At 49.1% G+C, this 19,789-nt stretch overlaps 1 protein-coding gene across 2 annotated transcripts in view; it reads right to left on the reverse strand.

The window, feature by feature from the left end:
* Nucleotides 1-19,789, reverse strand: part of LOC135370168 (mucin-2-like) — a 72,980-nt gene that overhangs the window by 9,197 nt on the left and 43,994 nt on the right. Inside the window, exons 4-13 of one of the 2 annotated variants that reach the window (XM_064603869.1) lie at nt 18,492-18,686; nt 13,130-13,183; nt 10,383-10,571; nt 10,258-10,317; nt 9,087-9,275; nt 8,295-8,426; nt 7,547-7,741; nt 3,572-5,854; nt 3,303-3,488; nt 73-3,108 (exon numbers count right to left, since the gene is read on the reverse strand). In XM_064603869.1, the coding sequence (XP_064459939.1) occupies nt 73-3,108; nt 3,303-3,488; nt 3,572-5,854; nt 7,547-7,741; nt 8,295-8,426; nt 9,087-9,275; nt 10,258-10,317; nt 10,383-10,571; nt 13,130-13,183; nt 18,492-18,686 (6,519 nt within the window). Of the gene's footprint in view, nt 1-72; nt 3,109-3,302; nt 3,489-3,571; nt 5,855-7,546; nt 7,742-8,294; nt 8,427-9,086; nt 9,276-10,257; nt 10,318-10,382; nt 10,572-13,129; nt 13,184-18,455; nt 18,687-19,789 lie in introns of both variants that reach the window. The other variant, XM_064603868.1, reaches the window with a different exon arrangement.

The raw sequence follows: 19,789 nt of genomic DNA on the forward strand, positions 1-19,789 counted from the left end.
CGTACCTTATAAACATAAATAAATATATACTATAAAGTAGGGAACCACGTGACGAGGCGTGCGTACACTCACCTTGGGGAAGTGTGGTAGTCGGTACTGTGGCACCTTCGGTTGCGGGTGTACTCGGCGGCTTCTTTCTTCCTTCTATCTCTGCGAGCGTGGCAGCGGTCGTCTCAGCGGCCGGCGTGCTAGGAATCTCGGACGCTGTTGGCACAACACTAGGAGTACTAGATGTCTCTGGTGTAGATGCTACTGTGCTGAGCTTATCAAGCGGTTCTGGTGTAGAAGGCACAGTGACCGGTACTTCCGAGGTTTCAGGTGTAGATGGCTCTGTGCTTGGCTCTTCGGAGGACACTTGGGAAGTCGTTGCTTCCGATGACTCTTGAACTGATGGGGTGGTGGTTGGTCCTGTGTATGACACAGGAGTGGCTGGCACGGTGCTTGACTTTTCAGTTGATTCTGGCTCCGATGGAACTGTGCTCGGTGATTCAGATGGCAAATGAGTGGAGACTGCAGTGCTCGATACTTCAGTTGTCTCTGGTGCCGGTCCTTCAGAGGGCTGTGGAGTGGAAGCCGCTGTGCTTGGTAGTTCCGTGGGTTGTGATGATGGCAACACTGTACTTGGTTCTTCAGTAGACGCGTGGGTTGAAGCAGCAGTGCTTGCTGGTTCTGTTGACGGCGCCGTAGATGGTACAGAGGTAGGCATTTCTGACGACGTTGGAGTGGAAGCCGCAGTGCTCGATACCTCAGTTGACTCCGGCACCGTGGCAGTGCTTGGTTCGCCAGTTGGCACAGACGACGATGGCACTGTGCTTGGCTCTTCCGACGACACAGGCGTTGAAGCCTTAGTTGTTGATACTTCTGCAGGTTCCGTACTTGGTTCTTCGGACGACACAGCAGGTGAAGTGGCAGTGCTCGATGTTTCAGTGGGCTCGGTTTTTTCTGGCGTAGTTCTTGGTACTTCTGTATATTCTGGAGCAGTGGGCTCCGTACTTGCTTCTTCAGAAGGCATAGTGGACGGCGCAGTGCTTGATGGCACAGTCGATTCCGGTGACGATTGCACTGTAGATGGCTCTTCGGAAGGCAAGTGGGTAGAAGCAGCTGCGGTGGATGCTTCAGTCGGCTCTGGTGTAGGTGGCACTGTACTCGGTTCTGCTGAGGACAAGTCAGTGGACAGAGCAGTGCTCGACACTTCGGCGTGTTCTGTTGTGGAAGGCACTTCGCTAGGTACTTCTGACGTGGCTGCAGTAGAAGGCTCAACGCTTGGTACCTTCGTGGATTCCACTGTAGCTGGTTCTGCGCTCTCTGTTTCGGAAGGCATCTCGGTGTGTGGTGCTGTGCTTGATGACTCGGTTACCTCCTCTGTAGACGGCGCTGTGCTGGGTTCTTCAGAAGATACTGAGGTTGATGGGACTGTGCTTGACATCTCAGTATGCATTAATGTTGCTGCTGCTGTACTCGGCACCTCAGTTGGCTCTGATGTAGACGAAACAGTCGTACTTTCTTCAGGGGCCATCGAAGGTAGCGTGGTCGATGCTACAGCGGCCTCGGATGTAGATGGAACTGTGCTTGGTGGGTGGGACGACACTGTAATAGGGGGCTCTGTAGTGGAAACCTCTCCGGTGACTTCTTCAGATGGCACACCAGTCCCCGTGGTGGTAGATTCGGGTGTCGTGCGCTCTGTAGTTGCTTCTTGGGACGTGCCGGTGGCCGGCGATGTTGTTGGTATCTCTGTGGATTCTGCAGCATATTGCTTAACTGTACTAGCCTCCGTTGAAATAGCGGGCGCTGTAGGCTGTGTTGAAAACACTGTGCTGGGCGGCACTGTGCTTGGCTCATGACTTGGCTCTGTTGTTGGAGACGCTGTGCTTGTTCCTTCGGAAGCCACTGTGGCAGGTGGAGTCGTGGTTGGTACTTCGGTACTGCCTGGCGTGGATGGCGCAGCGCTGCCTGTGGTGGCGGGCTCCTGTGTAGACGCTGATGTGGTTGGTTCCTCAGAAGGTACGGACGTAGATGGCACAGTGCTTTCTGGTTCGGAAGTTTCAGCTGTATGTGGCTTCGTGGTGCTAGCAAGGCCAGGAGTGGACGGTACTGTGCTTGGCTCTTCGGAGGGCGCTGATGTCGGTGGCACAGTACTTGTTGTATCGCTCGGTTCCGGTGTAGAAGGTTCGGAGCTTGTCTCTTCTGAAGACACTGCGGTGGATGGCATGGTACTCGGTTCCTCGGATGTTGGTGGCGCAGTGCTTGATACTCCAACAGATTCAGTCGTAGATGATACGACGCCTTCGGTGGAAGCCAGTTCTGCAGCTGTAGAGGTAGTTTCTGTACCTTCTGGAACCGCACTTGATGTTTCTATGGACTCTGTCGTTTCTGCTGTAGCTTCTTGTTCTGTTGGCGTAACATCGCCTGGCGAGGGTGTCGTTTCACCCCTTGCCGTAGTACTCTCAGGAGGTTGCGTAGTAGTTGGTTCCTCAGACGCTTGGTAGGATGGAACTGTCGGTGGAGGAGACTTTGCCTCAGCTTCTGTGGATAGTTCTGGCTGCGTAGTCGTGGATCGTACTTCAGGCGGGCTTGGCGTTGTAGGCTCTGCTTCCGTAGATGAAGCAGGTGAAGACTCCTCTGTTATTCCAGCATCAGTGGGCTTCGGCGTCTCGGCTTCTCCTGATGAAGTCACACTGACCGCTTCTGTTGACTCTTTAGCAGTTGTAGTCTGTGGCGCACTCGTGATTGGCTGTGTGGTGGCTTCAGTCGTCTCAGACAATGAAGTTTCCTCTGGGACTTCGGATGTTACTGCTTCAGATGTCGTTGAAGACGGAGTAGTTACGGCCTTCCTTGCTTCCACTCCGGTGCCCGTCGTCAACTCTGTTGGTACCGCTGATGTTGGCTCTTCGGTCATGAGGGATGGAACACTGGTTGTCATGTCCGTCGCTTCCGATGTAACCTCTGCTCCTGCAGCAGTTGTTGAAACAGCAGCAGGTTGCGTCGACGATAACGGTGGTGTGGTCTCTAAGCCAGAAGGCGTCGTAGCCTCCGTTTCTGGTTGTTCGCTTGCTTTGCTTGTCGGGGTGATTGCTGGCACTTGAGTTGTGCCGGGAGTTTCTTGCCCATCTGTTGCACAGTAGCCATCGTGTTACTTTATTGCGCTCCGTACACAACTTCAAACATTCTTTAAAGCCAGGTATTCTATTCCCGAAATTCGAAACAAAATAGCTCTCTATCGCGTATGATCCACTGTGCAGACGATGATACATGAGTTCAGAGTGGTCTGCAGAGCACATTCCTAGAGCAACTCGTGTACTTACCGCAGTCATACGTCTCAGCGCAGCACTCTCCTGGAGGGGTGTACTTCGGAACGCAGTTCTCTCCGGGAGGACTACAACTCTTCTCTGCACAGATTACTTCACCGTCGAAGCACCTGCAGAACTTACATGGGTCTGGCATCTGTATGGTGTCTCCCTCCTTGTAAGTTTGTCCGTTGTGTAAGCAATCTGTGAAGTAAATATGCAAGAATGTTCTCAGCTTCGTACACCGTACACATATATCCTGTAAGAAAACGTTTTGTGTCGCTTACCAGCCGCCTCTCCTTCTTCCCGTCCAACCTCTCCCGTGACCATCGTGCTAGCTTCTGTGCTTGTAGATGTCTCAGTAGAGATCTTCTGATCACCAACATCAAAGCCAGGTGTAGAGGGCCTGGCGAGTGGTGCTTCGGTTGAGACCTTCACTGTCTCTTCAGTTGTCTCGGGTTCTTGGGTTGCAGGATATGTAGTCACGTGAGGCGTTGTTTTGCTTGTGGTAGGCTCCTCGGTTGTAGCAGCCTCCTTAAGGCCAACAGTTGCGGCAGGGAGTGTACTTCTTGTTCTTGCTTCTTCTGTAATAGGAGATGTCGCCTCTTCTTCATGGGTCACCGTAGTGTGTTCTTCAGGTCTTGTAGCTGTTGTCGTGGCTTCCTTTGGCTCTGCCACTGCTGTTGTTGTGAGAACTTCTCCTTCCGTGACCATCTCTGTTTCTATGGATGTACCCGTTGTTGCCTGGTCTTCTCTTGGTCCCTCTGTTTCTGCTTCCGCGGTTGTAGTAGCCCCTGGCGCCTCCGGTGGGAGAGCTGTACTAGTTGCAACGACAGCAGGTGTTGTCTGCTCTTCTGGCGTGGTTGAGGCGGAAGTTGAGCTTGGCACTTCACTTGACGTTTCCGCGTACGGCCGCGCGCTTGCGGTTCCTGTAGGTTCTTGTGATGAGGGAGCGGTGCTTGGTTCCTCCGACGTTGTGGGAATAGAAGTGGATGATGTCGGCAGTTCGGTGATTCCTTCAGTAGATGGCATTTCTGAGAATTCTGTGGTGGTTGGCGCTGTGCTTGGCACTTCAGCAGATTCCGTAGTGTGTGCTGTTGTGGCCGGTCCTTCGGTGTGTGGCACTGCAGTGGTACCTTCAGAAGGCACCGTAGTAGATGGCACTTCTGTGTGTTCTGTCACGAGTGTCGTGCTGCTCACTGTACTGCTGGGTTGTGGTGTAGACGGTACCGTCTCTGACACCTCAGAGGACACTGTAGTGGACGGCGCCGGACTCGATTCTGTGGTCTCTGGTGAGACGCTCGGTTCCGCAGACGATAATGTTGTGGACGATGTCGGTAGCTCAGTGGCCTGTGGCGTAGAGGTGCCAGTGCTAGTTTCTGCGGAAGGCTCTGCTGTAGATGGGAGTGTCGATAGTTCCTCCGGTGCTTCAGAAGAGGGCAACACTGAGGACACCTCAGTAGCGCTTGTAGGTCCAGTGGTTGGTAAAGACGATGGGACATGAGTCGCAGTGCTTGGTTCCTCGGTGGTCTCTACCGCGGGTGTGTCTGCTCTGGGTTCCTCTGGGATAGTTTCATTCAGCTCTTCGGAGGGTGTTGAAGTAGGTGGCACAGTCGATTTCTCGGTAGGTGCTTCTGTAGATGACTTCGCAGTCGTTTCTTCTGTCTCTGGTGTTGATGGTACTGAGCTTGGTTCTTCAGAAGGCTCTGTTGTGTGTTCTTCTGTCGTCGGTACACTAGGCTCTGCTGTGTATGGTTTAGCGCTTGGTGTGACATGAGGCTCTTCAGTTGAGGACACTGAACTTGTTTCTTCAGAAGGTTGTGTTGTCTGTTTCTCTGTCGTGGATTCACTAGGCTCCGCTGTGTATGGTTTAGCGCTTGTTGTGACGTGAGGCTCTTCAGTTGAGGGCACTGAACTTGTTTCTTCAGAGGGTTCTGTTGTCTGTTCCTCTGTCGCGGATTCACTAGGCTCCGCTGTGTATGGTTTAGCACTTGTTGTGACATGAGGCTCTTCAGTTGAGGACACTGAACTTGGTTCTTCAGAAGGTTCTGTTGTCTTCTCCTCTGTCGTCGATTCACTGGGTTCTATAGTGTGTGGTTTAGCGCTTGTTGTGATTTGAGGTTCTTCAGTTGAAGGCACTGAACTTGGTTCTTCAGAAGGTTCTGTTGTCTGTTGCTCTGTCGTGGATTCACTAGGTTCTACTGTGTGTGGCTTAGGGCTTGTTGTGATTTGAGGTTCTTCAGTTGAAGGCACTGAACTTGGTTCTTCAGAAGGCTCTGTTGTCGGTTGCTCTGTTGTGGGTTCACTAGGTCCTACTGTGTGTGGCCTTGTCATGGCATCAGGCTGTACAGTTGAGGGTACTGAGCTTGGTTGTTCAGTGGGGGATGACGTGTACGGCGGTACAGTAGGTGATTCAGCAGACTCTGTTGTAGAAGGCTCTGCACTCGATGTGGTAGTGGGCTTTGGCGTTGATGGCACTGAAGTTGTTTCTTCGGAAGACACTGGAGTGGAAGGCACGGTGCTTGGCATCTCAGTGGACTCGCCTTTGTACGGAGTAACTGTCGTCGCTCCTGGTCAAACGAAAGATGAAGGAGATGAAGTAAATAAAACCTATAGGAATCACCTGATTACATTATCTGCTCGGCCCTTGGGGCATTATAATTTGCGGGTCAGTGCCATTGGAGCCGTGAATGCTCTATTGAACCTGCGGCGCTCTAGTGGGACGAAACTGCATGAATGAAATTGTTTTCGGCGTTGTGCTTTTTAAGGAGGGTTTTAAAAAGGATCCGAAGCGACGTCTAACGCTAAGAGATGTGACACGTACCCAGGCTTATCCTCGGTGACCTGCGTTGCATTGACCAATTAACGCGTTCCTAGGACGCAGGTGGCTTCTGAAACATGGCAGCACGCATTACGATAATGGTTGCTCGCCTTGTTCGCGACACGAGTACGCGACCCGCGATCAGACCTTCCACGACTCTGTTTCGCATCAACTTCAAGGCCCGTAATGTACTTCACCGTACGAGTGGCCAGGCGGCTTGCGTTGGTAACAAATCCCAAGGAGGACATTGTTCGTGGAACACTACCACTGGCAAGTCGTTTGGCTATATTGCACTTGAATGTGCAACGATGATTTTGTAGTCTCCATTCCTTGCGATGAGTAATGCACAAGGTGCTAAGTACATATGATTGCAGGACTGTGACTATGTACATATGACAAGGTTTTTTTAACGCTGTTAGTCCATCTAAGCTCGATGTAGGCCACCCTTATCTACATGCCATTTAATGTAGAAGTGACTATCTCCGCCGCCTTAACAATTTGTGAACCGGTGTAGGCGCACATTTGGGTGATACGCGCCGCAGGATCTTAATTTTGCCTCGCATGTTCTTTGCTGTCGTATCATGAAGCGTATCATGAAGTCGTTCGGAATGTGGAAGATCTGAGGCTCTGTCGAGAAACGTATTTTCCTTAAAATTATACTATTAAATGATGACTCTATTTAACCCTTCTGCTGAATTACGTCGCCGCAATTTTCTTTCATGCTGAGATGACCACGTGAATCATGTAAACAGGAACGAGGGTAAGCCCGATTTTCGTGTTCATCTACTGAACACGCTGCAGTTTAGAAACAGAAAGGCTGTTGATTCATTTCTTCTCCAAGTAACGGCACAATGTGCATCACGGTTTAGTATAGTCATCGTTACTTTCAACCGATTTATCGTTAGATAATGGGGTACAGTTTTTCTTCTTTTTTTATTGCGCGTTAGCGCCGCGAAGCAAGTGTGGCCATGAGCCGCGTACAGATGTGGACAGACGGAGAGAGGGCAGCAGGAAATAGTGGGGGACAGGGGGTTTAGTACGCGTCCTGGGCCGACTTCAGGGGGAACTGTGCCAACATTCGTCTGGAAAGTCTTGGGAAAACTCAGAGAAAACCTCAGACAGCACAGCCGAAGGTAGGATTCGAACCCTCCACCTCGCAGTCTTCAGCACGACCTTGGTTACCACCAAAGAGCGGGAGCCTTAGCCCACTCGGCCATGCCGCTGGTGGGGTACAGTTTGAGGCACAACGACGCATTTATATTGTGCATCGGATTTCTATCAGCTCAGCGGCCCCACACTTCATGTTCCTGGTGCAAAACACGCGCTGAAGTCTGTGTAATTTTTCTTACTTTACACAACCGGGTTCCGCTGGGAGGCGAGGTGGGGCGAGGCATACCTCCTGTGGGTATGATTATCCAATTCCGATCGAGATGTGACTTACCGCAGTCGTAGACGGGGCAACACTGCCCGTCTGGGTGCACTTGCTGGCAGGCGGCGACATCTTCCTGCGGTTCATGGCACTGCATCTCGTGGCACTGGACGACACTATTGGAACAGGTACAGTTGACACGGCAAGGGTCCTCCGACTGGATTTCGTCACCAGGAGTGTAGGACTTGCCTTCGAATAGGCATTGGCCTATGAAATGAGATAATTTAATTGTTAGCGAACTCGGTAACCTCCTCAAACTGAGCCGCACGTCGGGAATTAAAGTGGAAATGCTGGTGTAACACTACCTCACGAGCTGCCTCCGTGTGTTTTTTTGTTTTTTTTTTCAAACGCTCTCGGACGTGCACGATGCACCGTCACGTGTTATGCAAGCGGTAAGCAATGACTTGTCAACAAATAACTTGATTACGAGATAATGAATGGGATTTTCAGCCCAGATATCGCCTGTTGCGATGAAACTCCCCACTCTCCAAGGCCGAAAATAAAGTTGTTGTTGTTGTTGCCTATAGTATGCCGCAACTCTCTGGACACCACTGCAGCTAGATATAACAACACTTCAAACAAGTACGTGCTTTTGTATCGTTGAGGAAAACAGTCTACCTCGAGTGAAAATGGCGCCGTCGCCACGTGAGACTATAGCGCGATTACCCCTGTCTCCGTTACGCTATGTCAAATCAGATACAAAGACAGCGTGTACTCTGTCGTGGTTGCAATATTACGACTACATGAAGGAACGTCTTACCTTCTCCGGGAATTCCAGATGGGAATACGACAGGTACTGTTGTCGTCGTGGAAGGAATGACATCTCTGGGGGGTTCAGTCGGCTTCCTGGCCTCTACACCTTCGGGTGTTGTCGTTACTCCTTCCTCAGGTGCTGCAGTGGACAAGCACTTAATGACGCGCGCTCGGTGCATTCTGAAAACAGAACTTCACAACATAGCACGCTTCTAGCCAGATAATGTTCCGATTGGTATCGCTCTCCTGACTGTTTTTATTTCCTTATTCTCTTTTTTTTTTCTTTGGGGGGGGGGGGGATGGAGGCGTACTCTTTGTTGTAACACTTTACATTTATGTTAAAGAGATTGCGGTTGTGTTTCCTAGATATGGTTCATTCCGTCGTATACGCTCACAACGCAGCGTTCCGGAATGTTGAGCAAAAAACTATTCTTTTTCTGCGTGTCATAGTGGAAACAGGCTCTTGAATCTACCTCCGCCTTGCCCTCTGATGTCACTCGAGGAAGAGCCTAGGGAATTCCTATTGGTTCTCGAAAGCACGTGACCTCGGTCGCGGTCGTAAATGACTGTCGTGAACGTCACAGCCATGTGAGTCCCGGTATTCGTGATGCACATTTGCTTTTGCGAAGCACTTTTCCTCTTCCTTTAACAGACGCAGAAGGGTGTACGCCCCCTACCTTCCCTCAAACCAAGAGCGATAATGCTGTCATTCGGCTCGATGATTAGCCCGGAGCGTGTTACGTCACAAAGGTCTGTCTTTTTTTTTTTAGTCTATTCGGGCTGGCTGCAGGTCACTTACGGCACTCGTACTGGTCAGGGCAACATTTTCCGGGAGACGGTGGCTGCGCGACGCAGCCGTCAGAGGGCGCCTTGCACTCCTCGACAGCGCAGACAACTTCGTTTCGCATGCAGTAGCAGTGTTGGCAAGGCTCGTCGCCAGATGGCACAGGAACACCATCGTCGTAAAACTGGCCCTCGTGGAAGCAGCCTGGAAATGGATTGAACGGTAGCGTAAAGAGTCTAATAGCGTTGTAAGACAAGAATTAAACACAGTTTTTTCGAATGACGTCGTTATCTCCCGCAGTTTTTTGGAAACGGGGGGAGTACGGCTTTTTGTGACACTTACACTCTAAAATCATATCTTCACAGCACAACACGTCGTGCGCCCACCATTGCCACGAATGATAGTGTTATAGCTTCTGGTTCGAAGAGAGAGGAAGGCGTACGCCTTTTTGTGTCAATTTGGATGGTTAATTGATACAAAAAAAGTGTACGCCTCCTCTCTCTTCGAATCAGAAGCATTCATCAGTCAATCAGTTTCCATCAGTCATGAGAAACAACTCAGATAAGGAACGCTCCTTCACCGCGAGCATGTTACGCGGCGAAGTTCTGTCACTAAATGACATCTGTATCTGCGAAAGGCGTAAAAGAATTGTCGGTTGTGACATTGTATAAGCCACGTATACGTACCGAAAGCTCTTAAATCATGATTTTATTGTGATGAACACGCCTAGTGTAGATCGTTACTGCTTTTTATGTCATTGATATGTGTGCCCTTATCGCCGTTATATCCTCTCTTATGTCGTACTCCTGTCCTCATGGCAGACCTACCGTCACTTCATCGCCTTATAGTATATTGACACGAGCGATATTCACCAGAATACTCCAGCGGAAGACACGCAAAACGGCATAGCTTTCTGCTGACGTGACCACGAGCGCTGAACGCAATCTCTTTTCGTGTTCTTAAAACCACAGGGAGTGTCCTGTGGCCCGTCCAAAAGATATTTCATAGCAGACGACAGGGCCGCTGGTGTCGTCTGCTCTACGTGCGCGAAACTCCGCTCTCGATATTCTTCATCCACAGCACACGCCCACTTTTTTTTTTACTTTATCTTCCACTAGAATATTCCGCAAGGACTTGACTCGTGTGAATATGCACGGTTAAAGACACCTTAGAAGAATATTCTTACCAGTTTCTGGATGTTCTGTAGTCGTGATTCCTGGCGGTAGCGTAGTGGCGGCTTCTCGAGCTGCAAACGCCAAGATATAGGGTGTACTAGGCTGCATTGAGCACTAAAATAGACCTCGCACTTACTGCAGTTGTACCTAGCTGGGCAGCAGCTAGGTTGCGAGAAGACCGGGCTGCACCCTTCCACGTGGAGTTCGCAGTCCTGTAGCACGCAGGCGCTGCTGTTTCGAATGCAGTAGCACACCTCACAAGGTTTGCTTGGGTCTCCAGCCATGCGGGCCCCTTCGGAGTAGTACTTGCCGTCCACGTAGCAACCTGCGCGTGTTTACCGTCACATCCAATGTTGCCTCAGTGCAACGCGTTATAATACGTGCATAATACGTGCTCAACCCTTTTACTCCCAAATTATTCCCGGCAGAAAAGAACCAAACTTTCTAACTTATGTAGAAGGTATTGCGCATTTTATTTTCATTCAAAAACGGACAAACTTTCCTGAACTCCTGTTGTTTTGTTGTTGTTTGTGTTGTTTTTCCTGAACTCCTGTGCCTTAAGGTGACAAAATGAGCAACATTTAATCGTGGTGCTTGTAAAACATCTAGTCGTTGTCGGTCTCACAGAGACCACATGTGTCGTTGTCTACAGAATCTAAGCGCCTTCGGATTCCGACTCCGTATCGCTGTCAGCCAATCAGAACGCAGCTCGCTGAGTCTGGGTTTGGTGCACTTTACTGGAAAACGAGGCTGAGAGGAAAACCTTTCCGGATTCCGCCTCATGAAGGCAAGACGTCGACGAGGGACGTTACGGGGACCACTCGAATTCACGCAAGCGCTTTTCGGTGAACGATTGTTTACTTCGCACTCTTGAAATAGTTGCGATTAAACGTAGGAAAGCGAAGCACCTACGCAGATCGCAATAGAAGCAGACGACAAGCAGCGCGAAAAGTAGTTCAATTCTTTGCATGCAGGGGTCGTGTCATGGCGTCCGTTGCACTGAAACATGTCGGAAGCAGGTCCGTATACCGTTCGCAAGATGGATATAGGAGTCGGAATCGGGCTGCGCTTACGATTCGCTGAAGCTGTCTATTGGTACGAACTCTTAAAGGGGCACTAAAATGCAAAAACAAGCTGCTCTCAAATGAAAGTCCATGTTTCAATTAGTATGATGCAAGCAAAATACATTCGCGCTTCGCTACCGTATAGAAGAAAAACGCAATGAAAATAGAGCTGTCTTTGGCGGCAACGAATGAGATTCCCAGGAGGCAAAGATTGGCGGCATCCAATCAGACAGCGGGAGAAGCGTGCGCATCCCTATCGTGGGCATGTGGATTTGGAACGGTTCCGATCGTAGTGTTCCGTATATGCGCGGCACCATGCGCACTGCTACATTTTTTAATACCGATTCACTGAATTGTAGCCCACAACAGTTTCGCGAATGTTCCACTGACAACATCTATCTCCACGTCCTTCGGACAGAGACGCCTGTTCGGTTCGCAACGCGCCCTATGTTTTTCACCGGGACTGCTTCATGGCGTGGCACGCGCAGTATGGACTAAAAACACCGACGCACGAGCTAAAACGACGTTCACTGCTTACCGTCGAAGCAAGAAAGAGTCCGGTAAAATTTCGATTGTAGCTCCGTAACGGAATCAAAGTTTCGAATTATGACAACAATTACAAAATTAACGTAGCGTGTAACGTAATTTCAAGTGAGCTCGTTTTTGCATTTTAGTGCCCCTTTAAGACGGGTACAAACCGGGCGTGGAACTTAATTGGGTCCGATGTAAGTTCAACTCAAGCATCCAATAAGCGCACACGTGTAACTCATGACCTCTAAGCTATGCGGTAGAACTATAACATAGGAATGCGCAGTTGTGTCAGTATTGAGCTATGTTGTCCTGTAACAGTGTACTCTGCACCGAACAGGCAGTGCACAGTAGAGCACTGCACGGGCCCGGGCCCCCGACCCGGCCCGGGCCCGACCCCGCCCGCGGGCCGGGCTGGGCTTGTTATTGGCTGTGTGCTCCGGGCCGGGCCGAGCCCGGGCCGACAAAATACGCTAGCACCGCGGGCCGGGCCGGGCCCGGGCCGACAAATATGTTCCCGAGAGTCAGGCCCGGCCGGGCCACGCAGCTAATTCCACACATTGGAGATGCATTAGTTCATACCATCATGCGCTTGCGTCATTCCTGTGCATATTTTGCAAAGACAAGCAAAGGGTACTGCATTATGCATATGATTCGACCCTCTAGAACATTCTCCAAGCCACTTTACATTGCTCCTCACTCCTCACATATTTCACAATCACTTTGGCAAAGCTTGGTGAGAGGGATAGGGACTGGGAGAAGCAGTTTGTCGACAGCATGCTCTATCTCCGCAAAATCTTGACAGTGTAACGATAACGCCCCGTGCGTTCTGGATTTAATTTGGTCTCGTGCGGTTACGGTGTTAAACCGCCATCACTTGTATGTTTGTCTTCTCTCCTTATAAATTTACTTATAAATTTGTTTGATAATCGCCAGAAACGCGTACGTCGCGGCTGGAAATACTAGGCCGGGATCTACTCGCCGGGTCACCGGGCCGGGCCGGGCCGGGCTCTAGTCACTGGGTCACCGGGCCGGGCCGGGCCGGGCCGCATAAAAATATGAAGGTCCGGGGCCCGGGTCGGGCCGGGCCATTTTTCGATGCGCCCGGGCCGGGTCGGGCCCGGAAAAGTCGGCCCGTGCAGTGCTCTAGTGCACAGCATCGGCACTGGTGCCGTAGCTGGTGCCTGAGGAACTGAATCAACTATAGTGCCATTATTAGCGTGATATCTACGTGTATTTTCAATGTGCCTAATTATGATGACAGTGCTGTAAAGTAACGAAATGCAGTTACCTGCTTCATCCGCAGAGAGCTGCTCAGGTTCATACAACGCAGTTGGCACTGGAACTGTAAAATCAAAATATGTATAAAGGAACTGCCTTTCATTGCCTGGAACGTCACCTCGATGAATAAGCGGGCAACGTGGCTTACTCCTTTTCGAAATGCCGTCCTTTAACCCCGTCGTGTATCGGCCATCGGTACACAGGCGGTTGCAAATTCAACCTCGTGTGAAATGTCCCTACGGTTTTTGACCGGTTGTCTAAGTCGACGCTAAGAACACGTTATGAAATCCGGTTTATTTTATCACGACTTCCCAATATTGGATTTGCGATTCCTCCTAACGCAGTCTTAGATACTGAGCTATTCGTTTAAAAAAAAAACGACGTAAAGTAAGAAGGGCGAATCTGTCGATGAGTAACTTATCCACGATTTACCGATATTCTCGAAAAATTCTCACAACTTCGCTCGAGGTAATGTCTCCCGAAGAGAGAACTACACTGTAAACTGGAAAACACCCTTATGGGTGTAAATGGCTTGACCTATAACTGACACCTCTTTTTGCACCGTACATGGTCTGGAACACCCTTTTTAGAGGGTGTATTCCGTGTAAATCACCCCTGGAAAGGGCGCTTTTATTTGAAAATGCCCTCTTTTGCACCCTTTAAACACCCTTTTAGGAGGGTGTAAGATCGTTAAACACCCTCCTAAAAAGGTGTATAAAGGGTGCAAAAGACGGCATTTTCAAGGAAAAGCACCCTTTCAAAGGGCGTTTTACACGGGATACACCTTCTAAAAAGGGTGTTCCAGACCATACGGTGTAAAAAGAGGAGTCAATTATAGGACAAGCGATTTACACCCATAAGGGTGTTTTTCAGTTTACAGTGTATGGTGGTTTACGAACCTGAAGTAGGTGAACACAAAATATTGCAACACTACACTCTAAGAAGTAAAAAGTGGCGCTCAGTGCCAAACATGTCCCATTGGCGACACCAAATCGGATAGAAATCCTTGAACCGTTCGAGTTGAAAAACGGCTTTTGCGGCGGTTTCGCAAAGGGTGTATTTCACGACAAAATCGACTATCTGTCAAGGGGAAGCTTCTTTTTCGCTTATTTAATTCAGCAAACATGACATAGCACTTCAGATAGGACTTTTTGTAATGCGTTACTTACAGATGGTGAGAGGTTACTATGTAGATGTTACCTTTTATAATGCATTACTTACAGATGGTGACAAGTTACTTTGTGAATACTATGCACTATCAGATAATCAGAGATGAGCACCACGTCGGATCAAAGCATCGGAACACCGAAACAAAACAGAACTAATGGTTTGTTCGTCCGTGTCTGTGCTGTTGCTGCTTAACATGAGTTATACGAGTTATCATTACCAGCTACCCCATCGCACCAGTCGACTATGCTCAGCTGTGCGATGTGTTACTCCGTATGGAACAGTTCATTTCTTGTATTTCTCGCGTCTTATCATTACTTAAGCAATCCTTAACTGGATTTGTAGCGATCGCTGTCACCCAGCGTAAACGTTTTTCAAGCCACGGTCAAGACGATGTTGGTGCCGCCATTGGGGTACGCCTTTTTGTAACTCTTCCGTAACTCGTTGCACAGTATATAGAGGTAGTATACTACACTGCAAACACTGAACTTGGTCACATATCACCGCCCAGAGCCAAATGTCATTCAGGGTGATACCATTCTGCCTCCTGGCTATTACTCTGAAACAGGATGTTCCCAAAAAAAGTGTACGCCCTCCGATTTCCAACAAATCAGGAGAGAGAGCGGTATATTTTTTGTAAAAAATAGTGGCGGCGAAGAAAGTGTTTATGTGGTGAAGTTCTACTTAAAGTGCCATTGCGGAGTAAATCTCGCGTTTTCAGAACCCTGCCAAAAGTTATGTTATTGAATTCTTCTTGTCTCATTTTACATTCCTGCTCAAGATTTGGGCTCTACGTGACGCGAAAGCTAGAGAAATTTAATTTTTAGTTTTGAGAACTGTGACGTCATGTTGGACTCCGACGGAGCGCCCGGTTCTCATCCGGCAACGTTGCTGCCCTTAGCGTCTTCCGGGGGGCTCACTTTTTGCGCTCCGTTAGCGGGGCCCCACGTGATATATCATACGACCGCTCCGACCTTCGAGAAAACACGAAGGAGGGAGAAGACATCTCTTCCATTTTCCCTTCTTTCGATCAGCGTCACGTGACTCCTCCACCACTTGACCTCCCCGCACGCCAGCGTCGTTGCTAGGAGACGAGTGCCCTCTCCAGACTCTCCAGAACATGATATCATTGCAGTTTGTGGGCTTTTGATTACGTCACCCGCTCCTCGCGTCATCGAAACTTGTGGTGGCTCAGTAGATCTTCAAAAATTGACAAAAATGCATAGCGTTCGTAAATACGATTGAAACTTCGCGTATAGAATCCTCGAGGCATCTTCTTTCCATGGAGCAAATAAAATAAACGCTGTTTTCCGATACCGAAGTGGCACTTTAACAGCATACAATCAAAAGTGAAGAACAGAACTTTACCACGTGGCACACACTCAACCACACTGAACTGGACCGCATATAGTAAGCTGTGCGCCGACCCATTGCTACGGATGATAGGGTTATCGCTCCTGACTCGAAGAGAAAGGTGGCCTTCGCCTCTTTGTGGTAACCTGAATGTCTGATAATTGTCACCAAACGGCGTACCCCTCTCTCTCTCTTCGAAACAGGTGTGATAGCCCTATCATTCGTGACAATGATTCACGCACAGCGTGCTATGCGGTGAAGTTATGTTGTTAAAGTGTAGCGATTAAGCATACATCAAATGTGCTGCAAATTCTTCAACAATCTCGGGAAGGAGGCCGATATCACTCTGAAATGGCTTTTCGTTCTGAGCACGTTACGCAACGGAGTTCCGTTTTTAGAGTGTAGGAACAGTACCAGAAATAGCACAGTCCCGACAGATACACTCTTAATGCAGAACTTCACCACATGGCACCGTCACCACCCTGAATGATCCTATTAATCACCCTTGATTTGTGGAAAGCACGGGGCATACGTCTTTTTGTGACCACGAATAACATAAGTGTCGCTAAAAGGCGTATGTCTCCCGTTTCCCACAAATCAGGGGAGAGGACCAGGTCATACGGTACGATATGGTTGTCGTGGTGTGCGGTGAAGATCTGTTTTAAGCGTGTAACGGCTTTGATGAGTATGATGTGGCAACGGGATGCTGGCCGTTCCCAGCGAGAGGCCCTTCCCCGTGAAGCACGCCGCCGTTCCGTCTGACTTGTTTCTAGGATCAACGCTTCATGCTAGGGTAGAAAATGGTAACGAAGTCCAGGTCGTGCCGACGAAGGAAACACTCATGTCTCATGCTCATGCTCAGGGGTTCGTGTTCGTGCACATGCCATGCTTGAACAACACTCCATGCGTTTGTTTCGTGGTCTAGTCGTGGACGTGTCGTGCTTATGTACTCAGGCTTTCCAAGATGCAGGGCCAGTTCTTATCTAGTTATCTCTGTGTGCAGGGAACTTGCACGGCAACATGAGTTGCCGTTTTTTGTCTAATACCCCTGCCGCACGTCCACTCTTCAATGATCATTGAAACCAATCGTCATTGAACACGCGCGTGGCGCCATCTAGGGGTGCTACGTGGCAGCCTTTCAGGGAACACTGGATCCGATGCTTTTTGCGAAGTTGACACGTTTGGTGGCGCCACCCGCGTGTTCAATGACCATTGAAAACTGCCCGTGTGGCAGGGGTATAACGTGCAACTAAATGATCTTTTTTGTTTTTGTTCCAAATGGAGTACGTACCTACTGCGGATACTGCGAAGACAACACCTCCATATCTTTTCTTTTTTCTTTTTTTCAATCAATCCGTCAGAACTGTTCGAGGCGGTGTCGTAGTACCGTTATCGAAATTCAAATTAGTAGAATTCTTACCTCTTAATGAGCAACGGAATTAAGCGTTCTACAAGGTGGCTTAATGTCAGTACACCTCCTCCATTCCAATGTCATCACAGTAAAAGGAGTGAAAGAATTGCATTTGAATTTATATTTTGTTACTCCACTTTGACTCAAGTGGGATTCGAATACACCAGTGGTTATGGTATATGTCTTCTGATCAGTTTCTTCGTCCTCGCTTCTTTATCAAACACGAGAAACGTAGACCGAGTGTCTGCTTGACAACGAGCGTGATACAGGCTCACAAATGTACATGGTGCACAAGTGTATAATCATGCGGTTAGTGATATACAGGCAACACAGCAGTCCAACAGGGTCACTGGTATTGTGCATGATGCTACCAAGGTTCGTCCCACGAGGGTGAGTGAAGACGGGGATTCTCATGCATCTATCACCACCATTCACACCAGTAACACCATTAGACACGGTGCAGCGACCAATGCACGCTGCCAACCTGCGACTCCTCCAGGGCGTTTGTCTCAATATAGAGGCTTCCTGATTGACCGTAAGAAGGTACGGAAATTTCAACGCAAATTTACGTCATGAAAAAAAAAAAAGGAGCGCACGTTGTCTTGGCTGCAGAATAGGCACGGACTGTGCTTCCCCTACGGAGGGACTTCTTGTGCCAACTGTTCGTTATCTACCCAGCTCACCACTCCAATCTGCAGCTAAAAGGCAGTTATTATAATAACATTCCATAAACTTACCGCATATCTCGACAAAGCGGTACTGGAACTTCTTTACTACACTCTTAAAAATGAACTTCACCGCATAGCACGCTCCTAGCCAACCATTATCACGAATGATATCGTTACCTGCCCTGATTTGTTGAAAACGGGAGGCGTACGCCTTTTCTGTGACAATTATGAACAGCATAAGTGTCACAAATAGGCGTACGCCTCCCGTTTTCAACAAACAGGGCAGGTAACGACATCATTCGAGATAATGGTTGGCTAGGAGCGTGCTATGCGGTGAAGTTCATTTTTAAGAGTGTACAGAATGAGAACGTTCTACACGTGTATGTAAGCGTAAAATGTCACCAAAGGAAACCACGTCCTTCCCTGCCTCTACGATATATGAGTGCCGGCTATTTTAGCTGCGAAATGTATGGCCTATAGAACTACCCCGAGTACCCGAACTACCGCGAACTACCCCTGAGGGATGGGTTGGCAGCTGTGCATGTATGGCCGTTCACTGCGTAAGGTTCTCGCCAACTCCATTTCGTCCCATGAGACCCAATCGGTTGCAACCACAAAAGTGCCCCCTTTTGAGGATATATATATAGGTTGGCGCAGCCCTTCGAGTGCAGCCACCACCGTTAGAGATGGTTGGTCCTAGAGGGGATTAGTCAGAGAGAGGTGGCTATGCCTCGTACCGAACGCCCCCAAAGTGTCTGGCCTGGGGGACGTACCCGCCGGGCAGGAAATGTCCGGACAGCATTCTCCTTCACGCTTCGTCACCACGCAGTCGTCGCCCAGTGTCTTCACGTACGGACAGACGCGCAGGTAGCACATGAGCATGCTGCTCACGCACGTGCAGTTCAGGCACGGTTCGTTCGTCTCGATTTGTTCGCCGTTCTGGTAGTGCTTCAACATGAAGTAACATCCTGCGGACAAATAATAAAATTAGCATTTTAATGAGTGTGCACGCATTACTGTCGCATTATTGCAAAGTAGTAAGTTATACCCCTGTCACACGGGCATTTTCGATCCTGCTCGACCGAACCTGCTTGAACCCAATGCAGATCGGATGGTGCTACACGGCCGCTTCCAAGCAGGATCGAACTTTGATCCTGCTTGACTCGAGACAGTTCCCATAACAGGATTGAGAATTTCAAGACGGCTCGACGGCCGCCATTTGCATCCTCGACACCGGTGAACTGTTATAACTTAAGACGGACATGCGCGCGAAGCTACAAATGATGCTTACATCGGTATATGATAACTTACCACTAATATCGCTGTTATATAGGAAACGCGAAATTAATGAGTTCCGTTTATTCATTTGCACAGGTCAACCATTCAATGCGCACTGAAAGTGGCCGTGTAGCAGCGTCAAAACTCGAGCAGGCTCGGGAAGTTCGATGCAGATCGGAATCGAGAAGGATCGAAATGCCTGTGTGACAGGGGTATAAGTATTATCTGGAAGAAGAAAGAAAATAGTCTTGGAGTAGGGTGGCTGCCACTACGGGCGCCTGCAGCTCCATGTCATATGGTTTGGATTGGCTCCATACCTTCTAGACGCAGCGAAGGTGTTAGAAGCGGCAGTGCATGCCGCTGTCTTTTTAGGAATGTGCAGAGAGCCTTCAGACCTTTAACTTCAGCGTAAAATTGTACTCTGGAGATCACTTGAAGAGTCTTTCCTTAACAATCTTATCGGTAAGAGACACTCTAGGAGTCTCTAAGAGTTCTAGGTAAGAGTTTATCTCTTAAGAGCTTCACTGCATAGCACGGTTCTGGACAACCATCTTCCGAAATGAAATTGTTTCTCTCTTTTCCGATTTATTGAAAAAGGGAGGTGAAAAGCTTTTTTGTGACACTTACGTTAATTGTCACAAAAAAGGCATGACCCCGCACTTTCCACAAATCAGGTATGATAACGCTGTCATTCTCTACAGTGGTTGACCTTCTGCGTGCTATTTGGTGAAGTTGTGGTGAAGTTTGGTGAAGTTGTGGCTTTCGAGAAGGCTGCCCTTTTTTTAAAGCGCTG

Source organism: Ornithodoros turicata, chromosome 10 (assembly GCF_037126465.1).
Source record: "Ornithodoros turicata isolate Travis chromosome 10, ASM3712646v1, whole genome shotgun sequence".
Lineage (NCBI taxonomy): Eukaryota > Metazoa > Arthropoda > Arachnida > Ixodida > Argasidae > Ornithodoros > Ornithodoros turicata.